Source organism: Aythya fuligula, chromosome 5 (assembly GCF_009819795.1).
Source record: "Aythya fuligula isolate bAytFul2 chromosome 5, bAytFul2.pri, whole genome shotgun sequence".
Classification (NCBI taxonomy): Eukaryota; Metazoa; Chordata; class Aves; order Anseriformes; family Anatidae; genus Aythya; species Aythya fuligula.
Window position 1 is genome coordinate 21520628 of NC_045563.1, and position 20441 is coordinate 21541068.

Here is a 20441-nt window from a genome sequence, read left to right on the forward strand (position 1 = left end):
CACAGGCAGCTTATCAAAGGTGAGGATGCTGGGGGAAGCATTATGAGGGCTGCAAAGCCCTCTGAAAGCTTGCCTTATTGTGCAAGCTGAGCGCAGCTTGATGGGGCACATCTGTGCACGTCGTGGTGCTGGCCAGAGGGACGGGGACACAAGAGCAGCTGTACCAGCCACCAGGTTTTCCTTTGCATCCTGCCATCACAATAGCCAACCTTGCAGCGAGACTTCCTCTAATGTATGCTTCAAAGACTTTTGCCTTATCTGGCTATAGCATCAAGTTACAGGGAAAAAATATAGAAGTGTTCCTACTTTTGTCTGGGTAGAGCTGAAGTGAAATTTCTTCTACAGCCAATGAAAATTAGGAAATGACACCAAATACCCATATGTGGCTTTGCATTAGACATCAGCTATGTGTCCCAAAGATTTTCTGAGCAAGAGCTCAGCTGCACTAAGATCCAATGAAGCTTTAATGCTACAATTCTGTCTGCAAGTACGTAATTCCATCTAAGTAGAAATATACCTGTGTCATTGCCTGATGGCTTTCTGCATTTACTCTGAGCAGTACAAAAAAATCTTTGTTCCTCTGGCTTTTCTTGAGATAGGGAAAAATCTTCTAACCCATATTGTGCTGAGGTGGACACAAGCACTGAAACAATCCCTAAATACACACTGGTTGGGAAAAATTGCCCTGTCTGGGGAGTAGTGTGGAGATATCAGAGCAGACCAAACCTAATTTCATGGTTAAGAAACAAGGCTTGTAACTCTTTTCTGGCATGTTTCACTACACGTGCAAGGCCTCGTACAGGGGTAATTACAGTGGGTGGACCTAGGAGCAGGCCTGTTTTAATTAGGGGCTCTCTACAGCTCTCAACACACTGTCCCCACACAACCACTGAGCACCCTCACCACCTTCTGCAGTAGGAGCATGTCCTTTTCTGCAGCATTTCAGGTTTTCCTTCACCAGAGAGGCACCGAGCTGCCTGGCAGATGGAGCTTTGTGGGCCTCCTACCCCACCTTCAAGACCTGCGCCAGGTGACAGCTCCTCTAGCTTGCAGGGGAGGACACACCGAAACATCTGCAAGGATAAAATGCAGAAACCTCTCCCCATTCCTTGCTGACATGATGAGTTTGGGGCAGAAAAACTAATAACCAAGACTATTTATTTCCTAATTTCCAAGGCGAAGTCCACTACCACTTGTTTCCCTGCTACTGATCTCCAAAAATCATCCCAAATCCTAGCATCCTGGGGCTAATTCAGAATGTGATTCGCCTGCCTCTTGGGGCCAGACACGAGAAGGAATATGCGCAGTTACCGTGAAGCAGATGGTGGTGCCCAGCAGCATGGAGACAAGGTCCATGTGCTTCTTCAGGAAGCCCTGGATCTCTTGTAGACAGTCCTGGGAAGAGAGAGACACCCCTTGCAGCACAGCAGGAGCTTGGGAGGCGTCCATCCCCCTAATAGCAATTGCTGTGACCCCAGGTAGAAAGAGAGGGATCACAGAATATTTGAGTTGGAAGGGACCCACAAGAATCATTGGGTCCAACTCCCAGGTCCTCAGAGGACCACCAGGGATGCAACACTGCACTGCAAGATAAACACATGCAATATATTTTCCATCACTAAAATGTGCCTATGATTTTCTTACCATGATTTGGAGCGTAGAGGATGTGTGCATGCACAGGTAAGTGTGGTCATACACAAATGTTCCCCACCCCAATGGAAAATGGATGGAGTGAAGTGAAAAGATGGAAAAGCAGAGTTTGCCATAAAGCTGCTTGTGTTCCCCAAAGGTACTAGCAAACAGCTCCATACTGCAAGGTGTCACCAGCATTAATATATTTGAGTGGTAAGCATGCCCGCAACCTCACTGAAATTCAGTGGGTGCTAGCCAAGAGAGCCATTTCAGAAATGCAAAAGCCTGCCCTTGATTAAGCGATTTGCAGAGCGAGGTAGAAGTGCTCACAGCCCCACAATGTCAGTGCCAGAGCAAATGCACTGCAGCTACCAAATGCTGCAGGTCCCCAACTGCAAGTCACATCCTCACATCCTCCTCTCTGCTAAATGCAAACCATTAGCAGAGGCGAACTAATGCCCATGCATGGTGCCCAGGTCTGCTTTCATCTTTCTTCCTCTCCTCCGAGCTGCTGCCCACCCCCACTTTGAGATTGTTTTTTCCAGGAGGTGGCTGGAAACCAGAGGTTGAGGCGTGCTTCTGCATCACAGGGTTGCGTTAGCCTCTTACGTAACACGAATGTTTCTTCATAGCTGTAGCAACGTGGTTTTGTTTTACCTAAGGACAATGTATGGTATGATGCTTGCAGCTTCAGCTACGCCAGCTGATTTGGCTACTCCCATAGAAAAAAGCATACAAGAGAGCTTGGAATATGAAGATTGCATTACACCTTCACAGCATACACAGTCCAATACTGGTGGCTTCTCCGTCACTTCACTGGAATGCTGGACAGGAGAGAAATCCAGTCTACACAGTGCAGCTGCTGCTGGACAACATTATCCTACTTTATGCATTCCTCCTTTTAAGTTTTAATACCTGACTAATGCCCACAGAAGAGGGAAATAGAGTCATCATGTGCACCTTCAGCATTTGCTGTTAGCAGAACACTTTTTAGGTCTCAGAAGCTAGCACCACACAGACAAGCCCAATAGCTTTTTGAGGTCAGACACATGCCTGTGGTATCACATCATCTCCACACAGGTAGAAGATGCAGAGAAGGCTGGAGAGAAGCAACAGGCTGCAAGAACAAGTGTTTTGGAGGCTTTCTTGGGCTGCAAAGCAAACTGCCCCTAGAGACACCTTCCTGTTTCTGGTTAAAACAAAGAAACAAAGAACAACCTAACCTACAGCAACCAAACCACAAAAAGGTCAAAACTCTGGCTTAAGCATTAAAAAACAGTAAGATTTTAAGCAGTCCATGAGTAGTAGCACAGTGGGAGAGTGGAAGAAGCTTTGTGATTACCTGTCCGGCAGCCTGTGCCTGGCTGGGAGGACACGTATTGTGCTCAACAGCAGCCGTGTCCCCGAATGGGGAGTGTTTCCCACAGCACAGGAACTGGAAGAGAGGAACAGGGTTTCATGGAAGGAAAGGAACAAAGCAGGTAGGCATGCAATCGGTAATTTCTGCAATGGAAGTTAAACTCAGGAAAAAATAAATCAATGAGGACTGTTTTTCCATCAATTAAAGTGGCTAAATTAAGCAGGGGATGAAGTTGGGTGGTTCTCCTTGCCAAAGGTGGGTTTGGACATGCTGCTCCACAACCCTGCAGCAAGCACTGATGTTCCTGGTCACAGCTCCAAGGGCCACGACTGTTATGGTACTGAGAAACATTTGCCCTTTTCTGTGTCTTGAGATGCCTGGATGAAAGCAGCTTTGGAAAGTGCTTGTTACAACAAATTACAAAAACAGAAAAACAGAGGGAGCTGTATGGGAGAAGCCTGGAAACAAGTGAGCAGACCTGACCTTCCCACCCAGCCCCGCTGCAGGCCACGATCTCACTGCCCAAGCAGGTCCAGCTGCAGGAGGAGATGCATAGCAAAGGGCCGGCTGAGACAGGCAATATGTACCAGCTATGGCACAAAAACTTTGAAGATTTTGTACCAGAGAGATGCTCAAGTAGGTGGCCCTTGGATAATCCAGGTGGGAAGGGAAAGACTTCACAGCTGACTGGAGCCTCTGCTTCCCAAGATAAAACAGTTTTACAGCATTTGTGAAGCATAGCCAGGCACCAGCCACAGCCTGCTGAAACCAATGGGAAGATGCTCCAGGACAAGGCTGTCTGCAGAGGCTGGAAGATAACTTACTGCTTCATGGATGGCATTCAGCTCGTGCCTCCTGAAGCTGGAGACGTTCCTCCTCACCTCCTCGTACACAAGGTCGTACATGTCCATCATGCTGTCTTCCACCTGCGATAGAAGCAGACGTATGTAAAGGTCTCTCCCAGGCATATTGCTAGATGAGTTGTGCAGCTACTGAACCACTGCCACACAGCAGCAGCTGCTGTATGACCCACCATGCACCAAGGGGCACCCACGACATGGTGAGTCCCACCATGAGCTGTGATGCTGTAAGTGTACCACTTTCTGCTACACGCCACTTCAAGGTCTCACCTGCTGATGGCTGGAGCTTCTGGCCAGTTTGGGAGTTGGTGTCAAAGAGGAACATGGGTGCCTCTGACCTACATGCCTCCAAGTCCCCCCATGTCCTGCCAGGCAGGGATGACACCACCTCCTTGTTCTGACAAGGGACTGCGAGGACAAGTATTGCCACCCTGAGATGCTCAAATACAAAGGCAAGAGCTCGTTAGATGGATAGTGTCATCCCAGTGACAGAGGATTTCCTCTGAACTGAGGCAGAAGAAGTAACGGGGTGACTCAGCGGTGAATCAGATCCTAAATATTTACTAAAAGTGTGAGAACTCGCAGCTTGACAAATCCCAGCCCACTCCTGCTGCTCGGGTTTCAATGGAAAAATATGACAATTACATTTAGTGCCTGGAGTAAAAAAAAAAAAAAAAAAAAAAAAAAAAAAAAAAAAAGCAAAAAAACCAACAACACAACAGAACACCTATTTCTTCCATTCATTTCCTCATCCATGTTAATTTGAATGGGTCTGAAGGCAATGCTTGGCTTTCAGAGCAGAAAGGCAATCTGCGAGACAGACAGAGTGGAGTGGGTGGCTGCATGGGGAGGAACGAGGGCTCTTGGAGCAAAGCCACCACTCAGAGAGGCTTTTAAGTTAAGTTTTAAGGGGCTACACTAGAAATTACTCTAGGGAAAAAAATTACAGCACCATGTGCCAGCCTCCGAACATCTTGGGAGTGAAAGCAGGGCTGTTTGAGGTGGTTTATAGCCATTACTGCAATATCGTTCTGTCCCACCTGGTTGTCCAAAAGGCGATGACTGACAAGGAAAGGGAGAGAGGGAGGCTGAGGAGATTACCTCCATCAGACTCAGCTCCATGTCACCAGGGATAAATTTAAGCACCATGTCTTTAGGAGATATTCCAAAGCTATCAAGAGGAATAGCAGTGGGGAGGGTTGGAGGTTTCTAAGGGTGATCACACACCTGCATGTCCACCAGAGCTGGCAGGTGATGAGCCATAATCCCACCACCAGACCAGGGGTTGCTCAACCTGCAGCAAAGCTTCCATCCATCAGGATGCTTCTCTGCATGTCAGAGGGCAACCAGACAGTGAGGCAGGAGCAATCCAGTAGCTTTAATTAGAGCTCCAGCGATGGGCAGGGCACAGAGATGCCGAGCCAAGGTGCATCAGACCTTAATGTCAAGGTCCATACCACTGAGCTGTACCACACAGGTGAGGAGGAAGGGCAGGCACCGGAGTAAAATGAGATTACTGGTGGATGTGTGCACCATCCTGCTTCTGAGCAAATCTTAAACCCCAATAAAAAGCAAAACATCTAAACTTGTCTAAGTTCTGGTGGGCCATGAAGCAGCTTTCCAGCAGCAGCAATTAAATAAATGGATTCAGTAAAAAAGTTTCCATTTCCATTGAAGAACTGGATTGAGAATAATGAAAAAGAATAATATTTCAGCCTCCTCTTGTGGCCTTGTGTTGCTGAGGAAGGAACAGGAGCAGAGCAGCCTGCTTCTTAACCCACAAAGTTATCAGCTGCTTATGAATATCCCAGCTCCCATCTAGGTTGCAGGAATACAACTACTCTGTGTTATAACTACATACACACAGATCAAGGGAAGTTAACAGTGCTACATATGCAATTTTGCCTTTTCATATTTACTATTACCCCCAGATGCTAAGGTTTCCCTTAAGAGGCCTACATTTGGATTTTATGCACTTTTTTTTTTTTTCTTTCCCCAAGAGGGTTCAAGTGACTTGATAGCACGGGTTCAAACAATCACAAGATTATGCTCCTGCTTACCCTAAAGGGTCTCTGAAACAGCAAAGCAAACAGCGTTTGAAAGCAATCCATAAGTTTAACGTCAAAAGTTTGCTGAGACCTGAGCCAGGAAATGTTGGGACATGTAATTTTAAGCCCCCTGCCTTGGCTGGGCATATTCCCCAAAACCTCAAAAAAGTACTCCTTTGGCTGCAGCGAGCATTGGGCCAGATCTGGCCACTTTATAACTGTACTCAAACCACAGGTAAGATGAGACTTCACCCAGTGATATTTCATCTGCAAAGACCACTGCAGACTCCAGGCCCTCATTACTGCTAATAGTAACAGGAGAGCAAGGGAGGGACTCTTTGTTAGGGAGTGTAGTGATAGGTCAAGGGGGAATGGCTTTCAACTAAAAAAGAGTAGATTTGGGTTAGATATAAAGAAGAAATTATTTACTCAGGGTGGTGAGGCCCTGGTGCAGGCTGCCAAGAGAAGCTGTGAAGGCCCCATCCCTAAAGGTGCCCAAGGCCAGGCTAGATGGGGCTGAGGACACACTGGGCTGGTGGGAGATGTCCTGCCCATGGCAGGGTGTTAGAATTAGATGATTTTTAAGGTCCCTTCCAAGACAAACTGTTCTGTGATAGTACACACTCACTGCTGTAAATAGCATTTGCTCTCCCCTGCAGTATCTGTGCAGTGAGCGGTGCAGCTGTGCACAGTACTTCACAGAAAGCAATCTGACAAAAGTCATTCCCAAAAAGAGACTTCTTATTTTAGGTGCCCCACGATGATGCCAAGCGTTTTCGCCACAGCTGTTTGAAGGAAGGGGGGCAATGGGAGAGGATTGAAGGAACAAGATTCCCATAAAAAAAACACTATGGCAGAAAACTATTCCTACCCTAAGAAACAACAAGGGAGGAATTCGCCAGCAGACACTTCTCACAGTTGTCTCGACTACAGCAGTGCTGCTGCTGATGAGGGAAGCGTACTCTCCAGACACATTAAGACTACTGGAGACTTAAATTACACAGTATTTCTGAGCTCACTTAGGAGCTGGATTCTTAGTTATTTACTGAATTTTCGTTTTCCCAAGCAGCCTCCAAGAAGTTAAAGCACAAAGGATTAAATGGAAAATGTTTCATAGCAAAAATTTCCTTTTAAGACGTGTGTCTAGGCAAGCCTGAGAGTACAATTTGCTGATTAGTTGTTCTCAGCACTTCTATCTAGCAATTACATCTAGCGTTTATATCCAGCATTTATATCCAGCTATTATCTGAACACACTATTCAGATCATAGTAAGGGAACATCAAAGTACAAAGCTTTTTTTTTTTTTTTTTTTTTTTTTTTTTTTTTAAAAGTGATTTGACTGGAGTTCCTCCATATCATCTTCCTGATTTTTGCTAGAATCATTTGATTCTGGAGGGGAAAGTTGCTGTCTTCTAGCAACATAGAAATTTGTTTGCAAAGATTACTGCAGAGAGCTTTCCAGTTTAAATATTTCAGTGGTGGATGTAAAGTCCTAAATCTCCGTGTATCAGTGGCTGTTCCTTCTCTGCAGGAAACTGTGCCATGGAGCATATGAGGGGGCTGGTTTGACAAGAGACAGCAAAAGGTTGTACTTATGAGCCATCATCCTAGCAACTTTTCTGCCTGAGATGGGGTTACATTTGTGCTCAGAGCTGCAGCCAAGCTCTGAAGCACCAGCCATGCATGGCAGCATATACTAAGGCCAAAAGGGCATGCAGCCTCATGCATGCCTAATGATGTAAAAAATAATTAAAAACCAAAAGCATGAGAGAGTCACCAGATGGTTTCATGACCTAGCCTTTTTTTTGCAACATGGCTTATTTTGTTCATGAGGCGCAAATTCATCCCTAAAGTTTCCTGGGAGCTGGGACATAGCACAGTGAAGAGCTTGACTACTTCTTTGCTGTGTACCAAATTGCCATCCTCAATAGATTCCCATCACACATTCCAATGAAGGGCAACTTTCAGTCTATCACCTCAGAATAACTGCTTTTTTTTTTTCCCTGTTTCTTGCACCAGGTGTTGGAGGAAAAAAATAGTAATCAGGGTGCTTTTTCTCCCATTTAAGCAACCGGATGCTTGTTAAGTTTGAGTGGTTATGCTGATACTGTCAGTAACACGTTAAGAAAGCCACAGCTGTGCCTCATCCCTTAAGTCAGGCAGCAGTTAGCATGTGATGGATGAGTGGATAGATGCAGCTGCAGAAGAGGAAATCTGTCTGGGCTTCTCCTTGTGAGGTCTTATGCCCCCACTACACGTTAGTACCACGATGGCCACATGGATTTTCCTGTTCCCAGTGACATGCTGCTGATTTTTTGCATGGTTCAAAACTAGTTAGCTTGCCCACTGAGGCCTGTTGCTGGAGGGGTATTTCTGGGCGAAGGTCTCCCTTGCAAGGAGAATGTACCTCCAGTGCTTGTCAGTAAGAAAAAACAACAGGGAAAGCTGAAAATGGAGCATCAGCTGGGCTTTGGCTTGACAAAAACCTCTAGGTTAAGTGGTATGGAGGTTGCACCTTACAGTAATTCTTCTCCTGGAAGAAGCTTGGCAAAATGTAGTAGCTCTATATTAGTGAAATAATTGCTGTCTCTCATTTCTGTCTGCATTCCTTAATGAAACATTTAGGGGTGATAGAGATGAGTTAGTGGATACAACAAATGGAAAAACACCACTGAGATTGATGTGGGTGACTCCAAGTGATTTAATAGAATAGTACTTTTCACTTAAAGTAAAAGAAAGAAGGAATTTTGAGATTGTTCATCATCCTCTAAATCCTTTATGCCCACCAAGAAGAAGAATTTATGATTGCAAGAAGGCATTTACTCTGTTGAAACCACTTCTGTTCTTGCCTTTGGCTATTAGAAACTAAAATAAATTTCACTTGTTTCCTCCAAGAGAGAAATTCATGATTTTGCCTCGTTATTCACCAAAAGAGATTTTTTTTTACCCTGTAACTGTACTTGGAACAGATACGTGTGACAAGGAGATCAGTATTCAGATCTGATTCCTTTGCAAGCAAGAGATGTCAATGAACGCCCCTCTACATATACACTTCTCTAACAGCATGTCAGCTCCCTTCCTCTGCTTCAGGCTTCGTCAAGTCAGTCAATCCCAGATGCAGAAATCCTGCCAGCACTGCAAACCAGAGCAGCCTTGCAGCCCCTGCCTCCAAAACCTGCATAAGGTTCTGCATCAGGTGCTGCTCCCCTCTTATGTCAGCAATCACTGGAGACCACTGATGCAAAGAGAGCAGGGTGATCCAAGTGAGACTTTCAGCCAACTCATTTTCATGTTTTCTTTTGATATATACATATATAATTTTGTATTGTTGTAAATGTGTTATTATTTTTTAAATAACTCATTGATTTTCCTTTTCTTGCAGGTTTTGGGACAGGAACAGGCAGCCCCTGTCTTTTGGTGCATCACTGAGGGTTATGCAAACAGAGAAGGGAGCAAAAGCCATCGTGAAATAACAAAGCAGGAGAAGCAAAGCCTTACAAAGCTATTTCTCTCCAATTCCGGCGCTGCCTCCTGTTTTGAATCAGTTGCACAAGGAGATGATGAAAGTGCTGACCTGTTTCACTGCTTCCCTCCCGCCTCAGTGCTGCCTTCCCGAAAGACAGATGCAGACAATGCTTCTCCAGGGGCACAAACCAGCTTTGAACAGCATGGCTGGCCAAAGTGCTCTGGCAGCTGCCAGCTCCCATTACGAGTGACTCACACCTTCCCACAGCTCTGCTCGCTAAATGGAGGAACGCTGCCTGAGTTAGCTGAGCACCAAACCACAAGCCAGATCTCCCTACTTGTCATTGAGAACAGCAGATCACATATATGCCTTTATATACACACACACACATTTCCTTCTCCTTTCAGCTGCTGTCTTACAAACCTCCTCCTCCTTTCTCACCCCCACAGCCCAAACCAGCAGCAGAAGTCCAGCAGGATGAACAGGGCACATAGCATCCAGCCAGTGTGCAAGGGAACACCACAGCATCTGTGCTTCTCATGAGCCCAGGAGCATTGGTTTGTGTCTGTGGAAGGGTACCAGATACTTCACAGAAAAGTCCAAAAAATAAAAATAATAAAAAACCAGTCAGGTAGTTAATAAACACCAAAAGTTTTTTTTTTTCCCTTAAACCCTCCAGATCTAAGGCTGTACCTCCAATGAGTAACACCAGCCTCAGTGTGTCAAGGTCCTCTTGTTTCCTTGATTTTGTATATTTGTAGAGCAAAAGAAGTATTTCAGTCCACATTTTATAACAGAACTGCAAAACCAGTGTACTGCCAAGGGCCCACACCGCTTCTTTGTGCTCCCACAGTTCAGATGCTACACCCAACCATCGACGAACCTCCCAAAACTATCATCATACCATCTCTTGCCCGTAGCATGTGAAACCAGTGCCAGTCAAGACTGCTTTCCCACTAAAAGTATAGACAAATGCTTTTTTAAAAATTAATTTTACCATTAAAATGTTGTATCAGCACTAGATCCAATCCCCTATGGCCACGTGAAGGTTGGACGTGCCACTTTGTGCTGGGATGCTGAGGACCATCCGAGCACCCTCAGGCACTGTGGCTGATGCTGCTGGAAACAGCATCCCCGGCTCTACCACGGGAAGCAGCAGCAATGGGGCCACACGGGTTCAGAGCTGGGGCAGTGATAAATTATAAAAAGCAAGAGGGTGAATGCCTGAGCGTCGCGTCAGACAAAGGACAGCACTGTCTCGCCGGAGGAGTGGGGCATTTGTACATGACGGGAATGCAAATGCTGGGAAAGATTCATGATATTTAAAAAGGGGGGAGGGTTTTCCCCTATTTATTTTCTTATTCCAATTTTGCATGCTTCAGAGACAGGGGAAAAACTCATGCTTATGTTAAAACAATTGTGCCTGGCAATATGAATAACATCAGGAGCAAGGAAGACATCTGATTGTTCACATTGTTTTAACAGCAAAATCCCTGCTTTTGGCAAAGGCTCTTGAAAGGCCCCTGTGAACAGCTGCAATCCTGTCCCAGCCCCGCTGCTTCAGAAAGGAATCTGCCTGTGTGCTTTGGTTCTAGCTTCAGAAAGCACCTGAACACACCTCCAGCTGGTGTTTAAGACCAACTGAAATCATGGACTTAATCTTGCATTAAAGCATTTACTTAGGGTGAGACCATCACCCTGGACCAGACCCTGTAGGAATTTGCCCCAACATAAACTGCTACAAATGACAGAAACAAACAAAAAAACATACTTTGCTTGCCACCAGAAGAACCTCTACAACCCTGTTTAAGGAATTACTGGGAAGCATTTCATAACTTCTTGCATAACTGCAGAAACGACACGGATGTGCAAGGACAAGGCAAACTCTCTGAGTACGTGCAGTCCAGCACAACCCAAAAGAGGCTGACACCTTTCTAAGCACATGGAGGGAAAGCTGCTGGGGAAACCTCCTTCTGAAATCACCCAGCAACTTGAAAATTAAGAGATTGCCTCATAATTACAGCCAGTTCAAAGTCAAGCAACCTTTTGACCAAAAATTACTCAAGAAATTGGGTCTTCACACCAGAAGTGGGGACAGATACACACCAATGCAGGAGGCACAAAGCAGCTGCTCATATTGTCATCTTCTGGCCACTCCACCCTCAGGACAGGATGCTGTGAGATGTTTTGGATACATCTGCATTTTTTTTCCCCTGGTATCTTTTGTGGCAAATGGAACAGCTCCTCCAGTCCAAACAAGAAGCCTGGCACAACCATATGCACCAGTGCTTAGTTTCAAAATTTCCCCCAAGTCAGGAAATTGTAAATGTATTTGGCTTTAAGCTAACATTTACCTAACAAAAAAACCCTGTAATTAGAAGCTCTTCTGCTGCAGAACTCCTTTTGAGCTGCAGTGATTTTATTTCTGCTGATTCACCCTCCCAACCCCAACAGGCTCATGGGGCTCCTGGGAGCACGTACTAAGCTGCTGCAGAGAAAGGGAAAACCAGAACGTGACATGACGTTGAAGCTCCTCTGGCCTTTTCTGCAGCAAAGCACAGAACTAAGCCTCAAACCCATTCTGTATTGGTTAGCAAGAACATCAAAAGTCCTCCTTGTCTATTACAGCAGGGGCTGGGTAAGGCCATGTGCTGCAGACAAAGTCAGATGCACGTTCAACGCTCTGGTTTTGGACAGACTGTGTTTTGGGAGCTTCTTCATTCATAACTCCACCACCACCCTTGCTACTCCTCATGAGCTGGGCCAGAGCAGGGACACTGTCTTCCTTTCTTAAGCAGTCACTGTTGCCTGCTAATGACTGCTGATCCCTGTTGATCTCATAGGAACTAAGCTGCGTTGTACACATCAGAGAGACAGGTATAGGATCCAAGATGTTATTCTGATTTATTTGTTCTTCCCCATTTCATTCACCATTTTGTATGCCTGCCTGGTAGGTTTGGCCACATCAGAAAAGGGAACCTTATTTCTCAACAGTAATTCCTATAATTTAATGCAGGCAGATGAATGTGTAGCACCCTCAGAAGACAGCCCAAAGCCCAAAACCCAGTTATTGGCCACGTAGACAGGCCAATGGAGCAAGGGCTAACTACATTGCTGAACAAAGGATTCAAGTTTTTGTGGCAAGGCACAATAAATCCCGGATTTGTTATTTTTGCACAGCTGGGATAAGCTGTTTTACAAATAAAAACTGGTGACACTGAGTCTGTCTGGAAAGTAGGTAACTTGAAATTAAAAAGCCATGACAGATGTCTGAAATAATTCAATTAGGAGGGATAGAAACCCTGAAAAGCAGAAGAGAATGGGAAATGAGAAAGATTCACATTTTGTTTACAGTGGCGAGGTCTGAGAACAGTGAATATTTACAAATGAATTGTCTTTTTCTCCTGTCCTGCACAGCTTCTCTGCAAGAAGTACTGTAAACAGGTCTCTCAAGAGTCAAAGGCAAAAAGGACATCTTGCTTTTATCATGTTCAAACAACACTTCTATCTACTGCCTTTTGAAAATAACCATCAAAACCCTTTTTCAGCTGAAGATTGGGCTTTTCCATTCTAGCTGGATGATTTTCAGTAAGAGGGTTCTGTTCTATAAAGGATTTTTATTTAATTTTATTTATTTTTTAGATCAATTGGAACAAAATACTGAGAGTATCTGCTGTGGATCAGGGGATAAGAAACTTCCCAGCTCCTACTTGCAGAAGGAGGGAAGGGCTCATCCCAACAGACTTACAAGATACTGGTGAATTTGACTGATTTCTCCCCATATTACTGCTATTTCTGAAAACACAAACATGCAGGAGGCTGTGTGAGGGCCTCTGGTTTAGTTTTTCTCTTTACTTTGAGAAAATCAGACAAGCAAACTGTTCTATAATGAAACTTCTCAAGCCTTTTGAATCCCCCACCCCACTCAGCAGTCCGTACCACTGCACTGTCTGTCCTGGGGAGGCAGTCACATCTGGCCTTTCTTCTTCACTGTTGAGACAAGTTATCTTTCAAGCAAAGCCAAATTTCCATGTGTTTTGTAAGCGACGTTCCTATAATTAAATCTTTCCTCATTTTTAGTCCCTGCTTTTCTTTGCATTTTAGCAAGAAGAGAAACCCAAGGGGATCCCCAATGGTATTTTATTTTTTCTGTTGTCAGAAATATTGCTGTTTTTCCATATCTGAAAAGTAAACATTTTGAAACAAAAACAAAAAACATTTTGTCTTGTGAAAACTATTTCTGTTTTGCTTAAAACAAACAATAAAAAATGAGTACTAAAGCTAACCATAACACATGGGTGCATTTATGGGCAGGGCACTCAAAGCAAAAAACAGGATAATGATTTGAAGTAAAAACAGATGTAGCAATTAAATCATTGTCCTGGTTTCAGTTAGCACAGAATTAATTTTCTTCCTAGTAGCTGGTGGAATGCTGTGTTTTGGCTTAGAATGAGAAGAGTGCTGATAACACCCCGATGCTTTAATTGTTGCAGAGCAGTGCTTATACTAAGCCAAGGACATCTCAGCCTTTGCTCTGTCCTGCCAACGGGCAGGCTGGGGGGTGCAGTAAGAGCTGGGAGGGGACAGACCCAGGACAGGTGACCCAAACTAGCCAAAGGGGTATTCCATACCATCTGACGTCATGCTAAACAATATATAGGGGTGGCTAGCCGGGGGGAGGGGGCCGGACTGCTCGGGGTTAGGCTGGGCATCGGTCAGCGGGTGGTGAGCAATTGCATTGTGCATCACTTGTTTGTACATACTATTATTACTTTCGTATTATCACCATTGTATCATCATTATTATTATTATTATTATTATTTTCCTGTCTTATTAAACTGTCTTTATCTCAACTCACGGGCTTCACTTTCCATTTCTCTCCCCCGTCCCAGAGAGGGAGGGGGGAGGGTGAGCGAACGGCTGCGTGGTGTTTAGCTGCCAGCCGGGTTAAACCACGACAGTCTTTTTGGCGCCCAACGTGGGGCACGAAAGGTTGAGATAACGGCAGATCTGACCAGAGTGTGTTAAACTAAAATTGGTATAAGTATTAGACCTGCTTAATAGTCACTTGTCATAATGCTGATTGCTTTAATCTCAACTGTGCTGCGCCTGTTTTCCAAATTGAGTATTATAGCACGTTATTTTCCGTATGTGCTCTCTGTCATGTTGTTTATCCTCTCCGGGCCCTGGTTTCAGACCATTATGGTACTGTGTGTTGTATCAGTGGCTTATGAGATGATGAAATATCTGGCACATCACGCGCACAGAAGTATAAGGCTTTAGTAGACACCGGTGCACAATGTACTATAATGCCATCGAGCTATAAAGGACCAGAGCCCATCTATATTTGTGGAGTGACAGGGGGATCTCAGCAGTTGACTGTATTGGAGGCTGAAGTGAGTCTGACTGGGAATGAGTGGGAAAAGCACCGCATTGTGACTGGTCCGGATGCTCCATGTATCCTTGGCATAGACTATCTTAGAAGAGGATACTGCAAGGACCCAAAAGGGTTCCGGTGGGCTTTTGGTATTGCTGCCTTAGAGACAGAGGGCATTAAACAATTATCTACCTTGCCTGGTCTCTCAGAGGACCCCTCTGTTGTGGGGTTGCTGAGGGTCGAAGAACAGCAAGTGCCAATTGCTACCACAACTGTGCACCGGCGGCAATATCGCACCAACCGAGACTCCCTGATTCCCATCCATAAGCTAATTCGTCAATTGGAGAGCCAAGGAGTGATCAGCAAGACTCATTCACCTTTCAATAGTCCCATATGGCCAGTGCGAAAGTCTAATGGCGAGTGGAGACTAACAGTGGACTATCGCGGCCTGAACGAAGTCACGCCACCACTGAGTGCTGCAGTGCCGGACGTGCTGGAACTTCAGTATGAACTTGAATCGAAGGCAGCCAAGTGGTACGCCACAATTGATATCGCTAATGCATTTTTCTCCATCCCTCTAGCAGCAGAGTGCAGGCCACAATTTGCCTTCACTTGGAGGGGAGTCCAATATACCTGGAATAGGCTGCCCCAGGGGTGGAAACACAGCCCTACCATTTGCCATGGGCTGATCCAGTCTGCACTAGAGCAGGGGGAAGCTCCTGAACACCTGCAGTACATCGATGACATTATTGTGTGGGGTGACACAGCAGAGGAAGTTTTCGAGAAAGGGAAGAAAATAGTCCAAATCCTTCTGAAAGCCGGTTTTGCCATAAAACAAAATAAAGTCAAAGGACCTGCACGGGAGATCCAGTTTTTAGGAATAAAATGGCAAGATGGACGTCGTCAAATCCCAATGGATGTGATCAACAAAATAACAGCTATGTCTCCACCAACTAACAAAAAAGAAACACAGACTTTCCTAGGTGTTGTGGGGTTTTGGAGAATGCACATCCCAAATTACAGTCTGATTGTAAACCCACTCTACCAAGTAACTCGTAAGAAGAATGAGTTTGAATGGGGCCCTGAACAACGACAAGCCTTTGAACAAATCAAGCAGGAAATAGTCCATGCAGTAGCCCTTGGGCCAGTTCGAACAGGACCAGATGTAAAGAATGTGCTCTACACTGCAGCCGGGGAGAACGGCCCCACCTGGAGCCTCTGGCAGAAAGAACCTGGGGAAACTCGAGGTCGGCCTCTGGGGTTTTGGAGTCGGGGATACAGAGGATCTGAGGCCCGCTATACTCCAACTGAAAAGGAGATATTGGCAGCATATGAAGGAGTTCGATCTGCTTCGGAGGTGGTCGGTACTGAAGCGCAGCTCCTCCTAGCACCCCGATTACCGGTACTAGGCTGGATGTTCAAGGGAAGGGTCCCCTCTACGCATCATGCAACTGATGCTACATGGAGCAAGTGGGTTGCACTGATTACTCAGCGGGCTCGAATAGGAAACCCCAGTCGCCCAGGAATATTGGAAGTGATCATGGACTGGCCAGAAGGCAAATACTTTGGGATATCATCAGAGGAGGAGGTGGGTCGTGCTGAAGAAGCCCCACTGTACAACCAGTTGCCAGAGAATGAAAAGAAATATGCCCTGTTCACTGATGGGTCCTGTCGTATTGTGGGGAAGCATCGGAGATGGAAGGCTGCTGTATGGAGTCCTACGCGACGAGTTGCAGAAGCTGCTGAGGGAGAAGGTGAATCGAGTCAGTTTGCAGAAGTGAAAGCCATTCAGCTGGCTTTAGACATTGCTGAACGAGAAAAATGGCCAGTTCTCTATCTCTACACCGATTCATGGATGGTAGCAAATGCCCTGTGGGGATGGTTACAGCAATGGAAGCAAAACAACTGGCAGCGTAGGGGCAAACCTATCTGGGCTGCTGCATTGTGGCAAGATATTGCTGCTCGGGTAGAGAACCTGGCTGTGAAAGTACGTCACGTAGATGCTCATGTGCCCAAGAATCGGGCTACTGAAGAACATCAAAACAACCAGCAGGTGGATCAGGCTGCTAAGATTGAAGTAGCTCAGGTGGACCTGGATTGGCAGCATAAAGGTGAATTATTTATAGCCCGATGGGCCCATGACACCTCAGGCCATCAAGGTAGAGATGCAACATACAGATGGGCTCGTGATCGAGGGGTGGACTTGACCATGGACGCTATAGCACAGGTTATTCATGACTGTGAAACATGTGCTGCAATCAAGCAAGCCAAACGGTCAAAGCCTCTTTGGTATGGAGGACGATGGCTGAAATATAAATATGGAGAGGCCTGGCAGATTGATTACATCACACTCCCTCAAACTCGCAATGGCAAGCGCCACGTACTTACAATGGTGGAAGCAACCACCGGATGGCTGGAAACATATCCTGTGCCTCATGCTACCGCCCGGAACACCATCCTGGGCCTTGAAAAGCAAGTCCTATGGCGACATGGCACCCCAGAAAGAATAGAATCAGACAATGGGACTCACTTCCGAAACAACCTTATAGACACTTGGGCCAAAGAACATGGTATTGAATGGGTGTATCACATCCCCTATCATGCACCAGCCTCCGGGAAAGTTGAACGATACAATGGCCTGTTAAAGACTACCTTGAAAGCAATGGGCGCTGGGACGTTCAAAAACTGGGATACGCATTTGGCAAAGGCCACCTGGTTAGTCAATACTAGGGGATCTACCAACCGAGCTGGACCTGCCCAATCAAACCTGTTACGTACTGTAGATGGGGATAAAGTTCCTGTAGTGCATGTAAAAAATATGCTGGGTAAAACAGTCTGGGCTACTCCTGCCTCAGGAAAAGGCAAACCTATTCGTGGAATTGTTTTCGCTCAGGGACCTGGATATACTTGGTGGGTAATGCAAAAGAACGGAGAGGTCCGGTGTGTACCTCAAGGAGATTTAATACTGGGTGAGAATAGCCCATGAACTGAATTGCACCATGTTAAATAGTATATTATACTGTATATTATCACTACCATGATTACTATAGGTGACTAATTAGAATGTATGGAAAAGAGTGTAACCTGAGCATGACATAAATGGTATGGAATAAGGGGTGGATAGATGTCCTGGTTTCAGTTAGCACAGAATTAATTTTCTTCCTAGTAGCTGGTGGAATGCTGTGTTTTGGCTTAGAATGAGAAGAGTGCTGATAACACCCCGATGCTTTAATTGTTGCAGAGCAGTGCTTATACTAAGCCAAGGACATCTCAGCCTTTGCTCTGTCCTGCCAACGGGCAGGCTGGGGGGTGCAGTAAGAGCTGGGAGGGGACAGACCCAGGACAGGTGACCCAAACTAGCCAAAGGGGTATTCCATACCATCTGACGTCATGCTAAACAATATATAGGGGTGGCTAGCCGGGGGGAGGGGGCCGGACTGCTCGGGGTTAGGCTGGGCATCGGTCAGCGGGTGGTGAGCAATTGCATTGTGCATCACTTGTTTGTACATACTATTATTACTTTCGTATTATCACCATTGTATCATCATTATTATTATTATTATTATTATTTTCCTGTCTTATTAAACTGTCTTTATCTCAACTCACGGGCTTCACTTTCCATTTCTCTCCCCCGTCCCAGAGAGGGAGGGGGGAGGGTGAGCGAACGGCTGCGTGGTGTTTAGCTGCCAGCCGGGTTAAACCACGACAATCATTTACAGAGAAAGTCTTTAAATATGTTCAGCTAAGTGTTTTGTTGATTGGTATCATTCTTTAAATATACTCAGCTAAATATTTTGTTAAATGGCACATACCCTTATTCATTCAATATACAACTTTTTCTTGTGGTCTTTTCACAGCCTATTTCACATTTTTGGAGCAAGAATATCTAAACAGCCTGTTCACATAATGCAATTTCCAAAGACCACCCAGACACACTTTCTGGTGCCACTTCTTTGGTAACAACGCTTCTGTTTAAAGCTCTCATTAGAAACCTGTGCAGAAGAAGGAGATTCCCTGCTTGAGGTCTCCCTTTTGTATTGATTGCAAATTATTATTTCCATATTTAAATGCTAGTGTGAAAATGACATATTTTCATAGCTTTGCCTGAAACCAAGGAAAATTTATACAGAAGCTGTAAGAAGACTCTTTGCTATGGATGTCTCAGCTCTGATGGACACTGCTTTAGCCAGGTAAGGGTGGGACCTTTGTGCACAGGTGGTGCTGCAATAGAGATGAACACTGCTGCTATGCCATCAGTGTTCACCTGACGTTTTCAAAGCAGCTGGACAAATTCATGGAGGAAAAAAAAAATCCAGAGGACATCACACACAAAAGAACCAGCAGCTCATCTCTAAGTGACAGGCTGTAGGCAGCTGGAAAGCATTGCTCCACACATGCTGGGTTTTTGTGTTCCTGCCTTTCTGAGATCTGGTGCCTTTGGTCTGACCCTTATTGCAGAGGATCTTCAGCTCCTGGTCAGCTGTGGGCAAGCTTTCTAGAGGCAGGAGCTTATCCCTTACTGCTTCCCCATTGCCCTTTGGTCTTACAGCCCCACAGGGACAGGATTTTAACCTCCCCACAGGACACCAAACCATTACAACATGGAGTTTCTACGAGCTGTGTTCTGTGGGTCGAGTGTGAGCACAAAGAGGTGCAATTGCAGCAGCCCGAGCACAGACTGAATCTCTGGGGTTTTGGTGGAACCATGCTCCACAAAAAATTTCAATCCCAGATCTCTCTCTCTTTTTTTTTTTTGAGCATGGGTGGAATTAAGACCAAGAAGCAGCAAATTCACCTGAATAGGAAGAGGAGTAAACGTGTAAAGCAGATGAAAAGAAATGATATCAGCTCAGGAAAGAATTAAAAGTCCAGCCTTCCTGAAGTACTAAGCCCCATCCTGCTGTCACATACCTTACATCTCCCCATCACCCTTCATCTGCAGCACCATCCAGCTCTCCAGCAGCGAGCTCTGGAGTAACAATTCAGAGACCTGAAAATCAAGCCTCCTGCAGTCTTCTCCTCCAGACCATGCATCCCAGCATGACGTCAACCCCAAATGCTGTTTTTCACACTAGCTATTTCACTGTGCCACTGCTGCTGGTTAACAGGCACAATTCCTGGGTGTTTCTCATAGATCTCAACAGAGACAGAGACAAACCAAGCAGCCACAACCTTTGAACTGAGGCTCCCAGGTGAAGTTACCAGGAATTAGAGCTGGCTGGAGACTGCCCGATATTTGAGACAAAAAAAAAAAAAAGAAAAAAAGAAAACTTTCCAAAAGCCAAACACCTTATTTTTCAAAAAATGAAACATCCAAAGCTATTTAAAACAAGATATATATTTCAATTTACCTTCAAGAGAAAACATTTGTCCTGTCTAAGAATTTCTGGGGCCAGCACCCCACAATCCCTTCTCTCCCTTTAAATAACCTATTTCTTGCAGAGGAGGGATGTAACACAACATACATCCTATAGACCTTGATGAGGATGGCTTAATTACCACCAGCTGTCCCTTTTAAAAGGAGAAATTGGTACAAAACCTGCATCTGATGAGAGGCTGCTGGTATTTCCTAGCAGAGGAAGCTTACCTCTGTGCTGCGCGCATATCTCCAGCAGGCAGCTGGTATCAGCCCGCAGAAGGCCAGAGTGAAGCAGAAAAACCCCTGAGGATAAAGAGAAAATTATTATCAGTTACGCT

At 45.4% G+C, this 20441-nt stretch overlaps 1 protein-coding gene across 1 annotated transcript in view; it reads right to left on the minus strand.

The window, feature by feature from the left end:
- TSPAN32 (tetraspanin 32) overlaps positions 1–20441 on the minus strand; it is a 28849-nt gene that overhangs the window by 1305 nt on the left and 7103 nt on the right. The window contains exons 4-7 of the mRNA XM_032188575.1: positions 20332–20406; positions 3817–3918; positions 2975–3067; positions 1312–1395 (exon numbers count right to left, since the gene is read on the minus strand). Coding sequence (XP_032044466.1) covers positions 1312–1395; positions 2975–3067; positions 3817–3918; positions 20332–20406 — 354 coding nt within the window. The remainder of the gene's footprint in view (positions 1–1311; positions 1396–2974; positions 3068–3816; positions 3919–20331; positions 20407–20441) is intronic.